A 13,264-nucleotide genomic window follows, 5' to 3' on the forward strand; every position below is an offset into this window, starting at 1 on the left:
TGTAAGCAAAAAATAATGCTACAAATACACTACTACAAATTTCATTAAAGGCAGCACAATAGCCAGCTCATTTTTTTTAATGAAGAAAAACTGGACTTCTAGTTCTAATTCCAATTCATCATATGGAGTGTTGACATGAAATTTTCTCATGAATCCAGGTTACTGACTTGTAACTAGACAAACCCTCTCTCTTAAAATAGTATCACAGAATTTTTTTAAGTAGTTGATCTTTATTTGCTGCATTCTAAAAGGCAAACTCTAAAAGATAACAAACTTAAAGTAATATATCAAATAATTCAAACTTCTGTGTAAGTAAAGTATCATTGCTAATAAGATAGTAAAGCCTGCTTTAACATTGCTTTGTTGAGAAAATCTATTTGTTTCTATGGCAAATTGTACTTAACAGGCATTTAATTGGGGAGGAAAAAGGAAAGTCAGGACCAAACAAAAATTCAGTGATTAAATCTGAATCACAATAAGGTTGTAACATATAAAATCAAGTACAAACGATCAGCACGTCAGCTAGTTTTAAAACAGTGCATATACAGAAAATGTTGGCTCCTATTATGTATCCCTGATGTTGCAAGGTTAGCAATAAAAAAATTTTTTTCCAGGAAAAACCATTGAACAATAATACCAAAGTCTCACAAATATCAAGGAACTGGAATCCAGAAAGAGAGAATCCAAACATTAAAGTCATTATTTGAGAAATGGTCTCGACAATCCATTCAAGGGATTCAAAGAGTCAGAAAAAGTATAATTTAATTTAATTCACCAACTTTCTGCCAGCGCACATCAGCTAGGCTTTGCCTAAGGTTCTTCACGTTCTTCTCTCACAGCTTCAGTCTCCTGCTCATCTGCACCTGAAAATCAACCACCCGAGTTGTTAGGCGATCAGAAATATGCACAAAATTAAGAAAAAATCATTCAGCCTATCTAACAGTGAATCTTTTACACCAGAGACAGTAACCACATTTTCATTTAATAGTGATTGGACAGTCACCACGGGGAGGGGGAGGGGAGGGGAGGGGAGGGGAGGGGGAGAAAGGCAATGTGAAGATAGGCAGAGGAGTGATGTGACCCCAAAGCAAGGAAGCCAAAGAAGGTCACAGCCTGAGACACTGGGAGGAGGAAGCAGTCTCCTCTAGCACCTCCAGGCAGACTATGGCCTTGCTGACACCTTGAATTCAGGTGTCAGGCCTCCAGGACTAAGGGATTATACATTCTGTTGAGATCATTTGTAGTGACAACCATAGGATCTAATACACATTTATAAAAGATATGTCAACGAAGTTGTTAAAAATCAACCTAATAATTAAGGGTAAATGATTTGTAGTTGCAGAGAGTAAAGTGAAAAATGTAGCAATACTGCCAACCCATGGAGAGGAAATACTAAACAGGATACAGAGGAAGCTGGGACAGATAAGAAGCAGACCGCAACATCCCACAGCTAAGGTGAGGACCAAGGGACCGACCCCGAGCCTTTGTAAGTGGCTCCTCCTACCAGGCACGCTCCCCTTCTTGCCCACCCAGTCAGTGACCACTCACCCTTGGAGGCTCAACTTCAATGCCACCTCCCCACCCCAGTGTTCATCATTCCCTCTGTAGCGCTGCCATGTACTTTGTCCTGAAACTCTTTTTTTTTAACTTTTCTTAATATTTTTTATTTTATTATTGTTCAAGTACAGTTATCTGCATTTTCCTCCCACACCTCCACACCCCAGCCATCCCCACCTCCCTCCCCTGTTTCCACCCCGCCTTAGTTTTGTCCATGTGCCCTTTATCGTGAGTTGTTCCTGAAAACCCTTATACACTTGTCCCAGCCTACTGCAGTGATCAGCTGGCATGGCTGCCTCGCCGACAGACTGAAATAATCCCGAGCTGTGGTCATGCCCTGCTCACCTGAAGCCCTGGGACAACGTCTCTGGTAAACAGACACGAGGGAGCCCTGGAGCAGCGGTGGTAAAGCGTGGCTACACAACAGAATCACCTGGACCCCGTCCCCAGAAACTGTCTTTAAAAATGCTGATGCCTACAGCCAACCCTTAGAAACTTATCTAATTCCTTGGGGATGGAACCAAAACGTTACTGTTTTAAATGGCATCAAGTGATTCTACTGTGCAGCCAGAGGTCAGGATGTGCTGCCTAAGGGATGGACTCAGAACAGCTTAAATGCCAGACAGATCTGAAGCAGGTATCAAGTAGAAAAATCTAAAAACCAAACGTAAACAAAGTGTGGATGATCCCAGACTCACTACACGTGTCTCCAAATAAAATATTAACCGTGAGAGAGCAGACAATTCAAGCTGGAGTACGCTTGCTCTCAGCCGCTACAGGGAAGGTTAACCAAAGGAAGGACAATGGAATTGGCTTCAGAGATAGGAGGACAATCTGGAACAGGAAGTATCTTCATCAAAATGAAATTTAAGAAAAAAAAGCAGGAATTGAGCTGATGGGAAAAAACATACCTCTGGACATCATTTTCATCACCACCATATTTGCTAGTGTTTTTCACAACCCTAAAGTGACCCTAAAGTGACCAGCAAACCAGACAGCCCCGAGCTTCTCAGGATGTAATGTGCATGCAAATTGCCTGCTGGGGCATCTGGTTGAAACGCAGACTCAGACTCGGATGCAGTAGACCTGGAGCAGGGCCTGGGGTCTGGCCTTCCAACAAGGTCCCAGGTGATAACAGTACTACTGGCCATAGGTCTGGTCTACAGTCCTGATCTCCGGTAATTTTCCCTTTTACCCCATGTGAAGGAAGCAATGGCATCAGAAGTTCCCAGTGACTGAAAGTGATAAGTACTACAATGAAACATTAAAACTCTCCAATTTGCCATTGTTCACTTGCTAGTAGTAACAAAATGATAAACTAATATTTAATAAGTAGAGGAAATAAGTAACAAATAATTTATATGAAAAGACTACAGCAAGAAGAACTGGATCTAAAAATTAGTTAAAAAATACAATAAATTCATCAAATATAAATTTACTATATACCACAGTCATATAAAAATGAATTAACACTAAAAATTTCTAACATGGCAGCTCCGACCATTTGATCAAACAAACTGGGTGAGGGCTGATGATGTTACCAGGACCATCAGAGGAGCAATGAGCAGCCTCAGGAAAGTGATTTCACAAATAGCCAGGAAGCCTGAAGGCACACACTGGTTCAGAGTAACAGAACTCCTTCAATGCAGCGAGTTAAGTATTTTCCTAAGAGCAAGCCAAAAAGTTTTAAAGGAAAAAAAAAAGTCAGCTAATAGTGTTACTATTTTTAGAATCTCATGGCTTTGCTGCCAGTCAGGAAGACAATAACTGGAACAAAGGAAACCCTTTAGAAGCAATCTCCTTTCTTTGATTCAGGTAGTACAAGCAGTGACACAGACTAACACACGTCCCTTTCAAGCCTCTGCAGTGTCCTCCCCAGAGTCAGTCCACCGTCACTGGGCTTCATCAAACAAGTTACAATCCAATCGACCATTTGCTGGGCAGAATTTCAACACAAAGTATATTCAGATTGTATAGTTGGCATTTTTGTAGAACTTGTTCTGAGGACAAGCACCTAACAATTAGCTATCTTACATCTAAACTGAAACCCATATTTCTCAAATATGCAGAGCAAAATCTCGTGTGGCTTGCATTAGTTTGACAGTCTGGATGCTCCATACCAGGGACTCTGATTTCAGTAAGTCTGGCTGGGTCCTGGGCAGAGGTATAAAACAAGCAAAAAAACTCCCCGGAAGATCCCCACACTCATCCTGGTTAGGAGTAATGCTCTGTGGATGTAACAGTGTTTCTCAAACACCATGGAAGTATCACCAAAGAAACCTATTAAAGTGCAAATTCTGATTCAGTAGGTTTGAGGTGGGGCCTAACGAGCCCCCCAGCGATTGGACCACCCTCTAAGCAGCAAAGGCTTGTAACCCAGGATGGAAACCACAGGGTTCCAAAGGGCAGAGAACGTGAAGACAAGGTGAGGGCCATGGCTCCCTGGAGAGTGCATGTCCCTTCCAGGGGAACATCTGCCACTCAGCTTCCCGCACCGGTGGAAGGCCCTGCTGATTCGTTAGAAAAGTCAGAAATCCAAGCTTTTTATGGGAAATCTCCTGATTAAATGTTAAATACCATGTAAGCCAACCAAGTCCAGTCACTGATTGATCTAATTAATCATTTATGTGAATTTTTTCATTTGATCCTTATTACGTACGACCCTATAGGGTACATATTGAAGCCATCTTATCTTCTACATAAGGAAAGCACAGTGTAGAGGAGAGAGATTAAATAACTTGCCTAAGATCACCTGCTCTGAGCAGAGCACGGATTCAAACTCAGGTGGGGCTCACCCAGAGCCCACGCTCCTAACCAGCGGGCTAGAACGTGCCGGTGAACGGGCAAGCCGCGCAGCCCTCGCTCACCCAGGGACTAGCCTGGCCCCTCTTAGCTTTGCCCTGTGGGGAATTAACTTGCTCCATGGCTTTATGTTCCCAGTTTCCATTCACAGCAACCAGCCGTCCCAGTTTGCCGGGGACTGAGGGTTTCCTGGGACGAGGACATGCAGTGGTAAAACCAGGAACTCCAAAGCAAACCCAGAATTTGGTCACCCTCGTGCTCATTTAGGGGTTATTTTTAAAACAACTTTATCTGAATTATTTCTTGAATTTACTATAGAAATTTTTAAAACCAATATTCACTGAACAGGTCCTACGGGAAACTCCCGTCTTCCTGGAAGAATCAGTGTGGTTCTGCCTCGCTTCTTTCCTGCATGGCCGACTCCGTGTCCCTTTCTGCCCCGTCCTACTTGTTGTTCATATTTCCTCCTTATTACATATAAATTTCTGCTGATAACTAGCTGAAGTGATTAATGGCAAAAAGAGAATACTATACGTGCACAGACACCTTTTGTACTATCTAGAAAGTAATTCAGCGTTAGATGCCTTGACTGAAGAGCAGACTACCTGCAGACCTCAAGCGTTTTCCTCCTGAAGTGCCAGTGCACTCGAAGGTGTCGGGAAGACTTCCTCCCCGGCCCCTCACACTCCCATCTGATTGGTGGGCTTGGGCAGCTCAGCCCCTTCCTCTAAGGAAACCAGCACCGACCCCAAAGGTGCTTCTTTGCTCCTCCACACCACTGGTTCTACATGGACAGGTCCCCACAGGCGAGGCGTGATTTTCCCCTCCGCCAGCGACTGGGTGTGTACGTTTATTTGGGAAGGCACAGCACTGGGAAGACTGTCCAGCTGCCTACCCAAGCCCCAAGAATCCCTACCTTTCATTAGCAATAAAGCTGAGCTCCTTGATCTCCCTTCACTGGAATGCATCTAGTATCTCTGAGTGGGTTCTGATCTGGGTGAGGAAGAGAAGGCGCTCTTGATGGATCCCCTAGAACCCAACAACAGTGAGTGAGCACAGCACTGAACTCACTGGACCCCGTACACAGAAACTCTAACAGCAGAGTTACCACTAAGTTTAAAGCACAAATATGAAACAATGTGTATTTCACATTTGAAACTTAATATAACTGTGAAGAAATTCTTACTTTTCAAACCCCCAATTTAAATTGGTCCTCACTGCCATTAGGCTTGGCTCTGTTTTTTAAGTGTTATCTGACTCTGCCTTTTAGAAGCAGAATTTTAATACTTGATGAGCAGACCTAAGTTCATCAAAGAAAAGAAAACTACATACTAATAATATCTGCTATTGGGAGAGAAAAATGGTGAATGGTTTTTCCTCTCTGTCTGTGCACAGAAGCCTACTCTGAACCACGCTCGCACGCGTCTGTCTCCTGAGCCCGAGCCGGAGGGAGCGCGTGTGACAGCTGAACACAGCGCGGCTCCACGTCACAGTCGCATCTAGGAAAGGCTCTGGGCCGAGAAAAACGGTTCAGTGTTCAGTGTTGGTGTTCATTTTTGTAGAAAACATATAATGTACAATTTAGTGTTTTAGCATAGAATTCATTAGCAATTTATTTTCATCGTCGTAAATGCTGGAGTTAGCAAAATCTTTAAAAACTCCAACTTTAGATATGCTAACACGTACTAGAATGGTAATGTAGGACATATTCCTTAAAGTTTTTTATGTCATAAACACAAAATAAAATGTGGCTCACATATTCACATGTATGCCATCTTCACGCTCCATATTCACAAGCATTATTGTGGTCACAGAGTAGGACCGTCTGGTGCCACCAGAGGCGTGCTCTGTGGGGTGAGGTAAGCAGCCGAAGCCTGTTTCCATTAAGTCACTTGAACTTCTAGTTCACTCCGTGTTCTACTCAGCAACAGATACACATCTGCTCACACGGGAGTAAAGTCCTGTCTTAGCCAAGCACTGTTCTAACCCTTCTCCTGGCCCTTCACCACACACACACACACACACACACACACACAGGAATACTACTCAGCCATAAAAAGGAACAGAATCTCGTCATTTGCAATAACATGGCTGTACCTTGAGGTTATTATGCCAAGTGAAATAAGCCAAATGGAGAAAGACAAATACCATATGATTTCACTCACATGTGAAATCTAAAAAAACAAACCAGTGAACAAATAAAACAAAACAAAAACAAGCACAGATACAGAGAACAGATTGTTGGTTGCCAAAGGTGTGGGGGTTTAGGGTAGCAGAAATGGGTGAAGGAGGTCAGCTATATGATGAAGGATGGTAACTAGAATTTTTGTGGTGATTACACTGCAGTGTATACAAATATCAAATTAAAATATCGTACACCTGAAACTTATAAATTGTTACATAACAATTTTATCCCAATTTTTAAAAAGAACACGTACTGATTACCATTAAGAATAATGTGTTTCATACGAGCACTAAGCACAGCCTTGACCTCCTATGAACACCGGTGATACGTTCTTATGTGTGTATGCTCTGTGTCGACACCACCCGGGACTCACACATGCCGCCACACCCTACTTTCTTACACTATAATACCTCCATATGGGACACTCAGTAAGAATCACTCACCAAAACACACCTTCTCCAAGCCTTACCTGGTTCTGGTTTCTCTGAAGGGCTGAGAGCCAGGTGTTGGTCTTCGGATAAAAGGCTCACATCCATGCCATACAGTGGATCGTCCAAAAAAGAAGGCCTTTTCAGTCCTCCGATGCCAAGAGTCTTCGACATAAAATAGTCCTTCGTGTCACTAATAACCCCGTCATTGGAAAACTGGAGGCCTTTCACATTCTCAGCTTCAATGACAAGAGCTTGTGACACGTACTGCCCAGACAAGGCTTTGCTGAGATAGTAGCCTGGAGAGGCTCCGCAGTCTGCAGTCTCGGGCGCATGTGCGTCTCCGGTCTCAGTGCTTTCGACTTCCGTTTCTGACTCAGTCAGTGCCTCAGAAGGGGTAGGTCTGGAAAGCTGGGGAGACTCGAGCGTTACATTCTCAATATCTTTCTGTTCTCTTTCCGAAGAAAGTCCAACTGTGGATTTTTGTTTGAATGTGCATTCATCCAGAAGATGCCTTAACTGTTCCTCAGAGAGAAGCGATGTTGAATCTAACTGATGAAACAAACCAAAAGTTTTCATAGTCAATTGACTGAGTAAACATTTATTTCTGGTAAGCTTCCAGTAACACAATATAAATCCGAATGCCCAGAAACTCCTTACATGAAACACTCAAATAGCAAAATCATTCATTTTAAGGGATCCAAAATAGCATGGGAAATGTAAAACATCCCTAGAGAATAAGTTGAGAATCAATTACATACTCAAATCCAGGAAAAAGTCCTGCAACATTGATGGAAATGAATTACTTCACCAAATTAAACACCAGCACTCTCTATACATATCAGTAACTTGAACCGGAATGGAGATACTAGAAAAGCACCTTCTATTTTATAAATCTTGGAACATCAGGAAGGGAAGTGAGCAACCACATCTTTGATAAATAACCAGGAATACTGCCATTATCTCCAGTAGGTGTTTCTCTGTTCCCCTACTCCTTGGTGGGAAGCCCATCACCACCCAATTCCTTAAGGGAAAAAATCTCAGGCAAACAGCACAGGCTACACCTGTTATTAGGGATTCATCACAAGAATAGGGATGCATTCATGAACCTACGTCTGTCCACAACTTTCAACAGACGATACCACTGCAGAGAGAAAAGGAAAAGTAAGGGGTGGTGCATCCTGAGATGTGTAGTTGCTTCAAAACCAGAGGTCTAGACAGAGGCCAGGGGCATTCCAGTAGCAGTGCATTCTGGGAGAAGGATATGATCAAACACAGTTAATCTCTGCTTGTAAAGGCTATCAGGGCTGAATGTTTCAACAAAGATCTTAAGGATTTAAAAACATTTTTTCTTTCAGAGATGTTCTCAGGAAATAAAATATCAAATGAAAGTGTAAGCTATGTTCTACAACGATTCAACTGAACAGCATGTCAAATGAATTGCAACAATCTCAAAAATGAATGGGATTGAAATATGCTGAATCACAATGAAAAAAAAATTCTTTCTCTAAAGAATCAGCGCCATCCTTGATTTACCTCATGGATTGGCTAGAAAAACACGAGTCCTCCTTTACAGGAGAATGAATTATCAAAGAACAGGAAGTCCCCATTAGAAAACCTAAACATTAATTGCAATGGCCTTAATTTTCACTCCAACAAAGGAAAACAATGCTATGGTCCCCTTTGTGGTGCACAGTGAGAATTAACCAGATATTCTGCACATGCAATGTGCTGGGGAGGGGATCACCGTTACTGGAATGAGTACAGTCAATTCCTCATTATTATGAAATGCTTCTAATACAGCTAAGAAAAAAAAATAGTATGTAAAACAAATTCTGTATCATGTTTAAAATATATCATGTGTTTTTGAGTTATATTTAACTTCCATAAATTAAAAACTAGTTATCATAGAGGCAAGTATCATTATGAGCTTGAGAGTAACAAGAAATTACCTGGGAATATATTGTTAATAATTATCTGGAATTCAAAATTCACAAAATGCACCCTAAGGTTAACATACCTGTCAAAAAATAGGAATTGAATCATATATTCACAAGTTCTACTCAAGTCCTACTCAATCCCTGGACATCTCAGGCACCCAGATGTGGCACTGTGTCCTATCAGGAGCACTCCCTTCACCCTGCTATGTAACCCTGGTCAACTGAAACATGAAGGCAGTCCCCACATGGCACTGGATACTTAAAATACCCCTTCAGAATCTGCCTATATAAAATAGTTCATAATGAGCAGACAACTCCCTAGGACTCAGAAAGAGTCTACTGAGTGTAATCCTCACCAAACATTCTCCCCACAGGCTTATCATATGAAATGTCCAGATACCAGGAAAAAACAGTCCATAGGGGAGCGAGAGGATAAAGAATTACGGCAGGGGTCTCTGGGGCGGAGGGGGAGTGAGACTGGTACATCATCTGGTATGTTCGACCGCTTCTGCAAATAGTAAGGTTGGTTGGTTGACAGTTCCGATGAGGTATTTGGCTAGAGGCACAGAAAATTAAGTAAAAGCAAAAAATAAAAGCAACTACGCACGTTCTGAACAAAAAGCTGTATGAAAAGGAAGGTGAGTTTCAGATAACACAGAAAATTAAGCAAAAGAAAATAAGATAATAATTAACTCTAGGACAAACAAAAGTTGTGTAAGAAAGGATACCATAGGATACGACTTGCTTTTGCTGTAAGTGATATTTACACAGTCATCATAATATGATTAGTGGTGATGGAGGTGACAAAAATTATGATTTAACTATTTGGGGGGAATGAGAGGAGAGAAAAGGAATGTTTAGAGTAACAAAGCTAAATTGCTAGCTATTGTCATAGAAAGTCAATATATAATTGATGTAATAGTACATCACCACTATTAACACAAAATTTTATATCATTGAACTTGGTTTCAATACTGGTCAATTAAAACACAAGTCGTTATGAAACAACACAGAGGTCAAGAGCAGGGGGAAGATCTAAAGGAACTGAAAGTGGCTGACTCTGGATACAAACTGAGAGGCGGGGAAGAATGGGGAGAAGGAACTGCCATTTTTGCTTAAAATATTTCATCACAACTTTTTCTTTAATTATTTCATTACTAAAATTAAAATGAACTTAAAATATAAAAACAAAATTAATTTAAATGTATTCAAATTGTTAATAAAAATTAATTTAAAAATAACAATCTGAGGTCCTGGCTGGCGTAGCTCAGTGGGTTGAGTGAGGGCTGCGAACCAAAGTGTCACAGGTTCAATTCCCAGTCAGGGTACACGCCTGGGTTGCAGGCCATGGCCCCCAGCAACTGCACATTGATGTTTCTCTCTCTCTTTCTCCCTCCCTTCCCTCTCTAAAAATAAATAAATAAATAAAATCTTTAAAAAAATAACAATCTGAAATATTAAAATGAAATTCCCAGCCAATTATATCCTTGGGCATCAAAAGCAGATCCAGGGGAAGGACCCACATTTGTAGCAAATTCCATGGCAGCTTTACAAGCTGAGCAGCTGTAGAGTAAATAACTGGGTGTTCTTGACACTTGGATATGGGATATGTGCACAGGGAGTGGAAATAAAGCAGTGTATCAGCACTGTATTATAAAGCAGAAAATGTGATGTCTTAATAACTATTAAAAATTGGTGTGCACACACACAAAAAGTGAGAGGCCTTCAGTGGCTTTGTGGTAAATCTGCCCTTGGGTGCTCCATGGTAAAGCGGACACGTCCGAGTGTGCGTGTGCACAGAAGCAAGCCAAGCTCCGAGACAAGCACCCTGACCTCTGGGGGAAGAGGCCTGACATGAGGGGACACAGGTCACAGCCTGGGCTTCGGTCCAAGCTTTGCCACCTCGTGCACGTCACCTACGCAGCCCACCCCCTGCAGCTAGGAAATGAGCAGCTGAGGAGGATGATCTCTGCATTCACTTCTAGCTATTAAGTGACTTTTTATGAATAACTACTTTAAAAAAAATAAATATAAGCATAAGCTGTTCTATTGACATTAGAATATCACCTGGGTAGAATTTATGAAAACCATAACAAAAAGTGAACTTTGTTTCTTTTATTTCTTTACAATACTAATCCTGAACTCAAAAAGCAACTAAAAATTCTCTGGTCTCAAAACATTATAAGTGAAAGTGAACCAAATACGTGAAGACCTCGAATTAAATTATTCAGTTACAGTGGTTCTGGGTGGCAGCACAGGTCAGCACCGCAGCACGCGTCACCTGCTCACCTCTGCTCCCCGGCGGAGCCTGGCCTGCAGTGTGAGTTCGGGCAGTCACTGGCGTGGGGCCACGTGGATGAAGGCCACAGTGTTTTGAAATAGCAAAGTACTACGCTAACATGTTAGTCACACATGCGGAACTGAACTACACTAGGGCTGTGTCACAAACATTTCTAACTACCCTTACTAGTTAAAGGACCATAACACCTTCCCTTCGCCCAGACTGCCCTGGAACTGCGAGCTAGTGAGCTCCGTAACTGAAGGACACTGTGCCAGCTCAGTCAAGTAACCATCTGTTCGAGCACTCACCTCGAAGTATTCATCTTTCATGCCAGTTCTAGTTTTCCCATACTTCATAAACAAGTTATTATTCATGCTATTCCTGTCCTTCAAAAAATTCATCATAGTGCATCTCAGTCTTCATTCTCCCAAACCAAAGCCCAACCTATTTTCTCTCTTTATATGAAAGCCCCTCTCTTCCCATCTTCACTTCAGCTTTTTTATGGGTCTTCTTTCTTGTTTTAGAAAAACACACACATTCCACAGGCCAAGAGTAAATGTATTGGATTTTCTCATCAGGAAAATAATGTAGAACACTTGTGGCATTTTTGCTCCTGCATTTTGCTGGTCTTGTTGGCACTCCAGGTGATATCTTACAGAACAGTAATGACTAGTGTTTATTAACCACCTACTCCAGTGCATATTACATGTATCAACTTCTTTAATCATCATAGCACACCTATGAGGTAGATACTATTGTTAATTTCCATGTTACAGATTAATAAACTGAGAAATTAAGTAACCTGTCCATGTGGTGGACCTGGGATTGGAATGTAGGTCTGGGTCCAGACCGTATGGGCCTAACTATTGGGAACCGCCCTGCCTGGTTTCAGGAGCTATAACCCACCCCTCCTCCATGGCTAAGGCTGAGTGAGCAACCTTCAGACCAGAAGCCAATAAGGAGACAAAGTTTATCTCCCTGGCAGGGGCGCCACCTCTGCCCCTTTTACTTCACCCTGCCTGGCCCCCAATGCATGATCAGTTAGCCAATGATGGGTAAGATTCCTCAAGGGAAGGACAACCTAAGACAGGCACAATCATGGGGAGTCCCAGGGAAGGACTTGGGGGGCTATAGTAAAAGGGAGTAATAGACCCTCGTCCCTTGGCTTTGACATAGGCTGAGTCCTCATTCTGTCTGCAAGAAGCCTCCTAATCTCTTGGCTGCCTTGCTTCCCCTGCCTGGCTTAAGCCTGCAACCATAACAGAGGGCAGTGCAGCCCTGTGCTGGAAAGGGCGGGTCCCCCAGGTGATCAGGCCTAACAAAGAATCCATAAAATCCTGTGAAATCTTATTTGCTAAGAATGCCCTCAGTTAAATGATAAGGGTCTGAGCAAGGTACGAGTTTGTTTCCCAAAGTTTTATAGACCCTTAGCTAACAGACCCTGACTCAGAATAAGTCCTCGTAGTTCTTTGTATGTCATCTATTGTTTGATCCTTACTGGCTGACAATGATTAATGAGCTTTATCTGTATTCCTGTGCAAAATGAACTCAATAAAAGCCCACTGAGAAAAAGGCCCTTCTCCTTTGAGAGATCGGCCACCTTTCCTCCCCAAGCAGATCATGCCTTGGTAGATTTATTCTCATTCGTGGAGGCCAGGGCCAGGGTGCCTGCAGGTGCAGCCTCCCCACACCTAACTACTAGGTACATAGCCCCTCACTCTAAACGAGTTCTCCCTCTACCATTCTCTAGATATCCTTTTTCCAACTAACATTCTTCCGCCCATTTTTCTGCCCATTCCCTCAGATATAAAAACACTTCCTGTAGAGTATTTGACTTAACTTTGGCGTTTACTACCCGGACTAGCTCAGTGTCTTATGCAAACTTACATAGTGCCCTCTCTTTTGGCTCATTTCAGAAAAACAAAAAAGACAACCCCAGCTCCATTCCCAGGGTACCTACTGTTTACACTTCTCCACCCAGATAAATACCAGTTTGGTGTAGGAGCTAAATCTGATGAGGAGTGCAGCTTGTAATTGCTGGAGACGGATCACAGCCTACAGATTACCTCAC

At 42.3% G+C, this 13,264-nt stretch overlaps 1 protein-coding gene across 1 annotated transcript in view; it reads right to left on the reverse strand.

The window, feature by feature from the left end:
• Nucleotides 1–13,264, reverse strand: part of FSIP1 (fibrous sheath interacting protein 1) — a 222,067-nt gene continuing 208,803 nt past the window's right edge. The window contains exons 11-12 of the mRNA XM_028507852.2: nt 7,014–7,524; nt 1–863 (exon numbers count right to left, since the gene is read on the reverse strand). Coding sequence (XP_028363653.1) covers nt 811–863; nt 7,014–7,524 — 564 coding nt within the window. The 3' untranslated portion in view covers nt 1–810. The remainder of the gene's footprint in view (nt 864–7,013; nt 7,525–13,264) is intronic.

The sequence above is a fragment of the Phyllostomus discolor genome, chromosome 1, assembly GCF_004126475.2.
Source record: "Phyllostomus discolor isolate MPI-MPIP mPhyDis1 chromosome 1, mPhyDis1.pri.v3, whole genome shotgun sequence".
In the NCBI taxonomy this organism is placed as follows: domain Eukaryota; kingdom Metazoa; phylum Chordata; class Mammalia; order Chiroptera; family Phyllostomidae; genus Phyllostomus; species Phyllostomus discolor.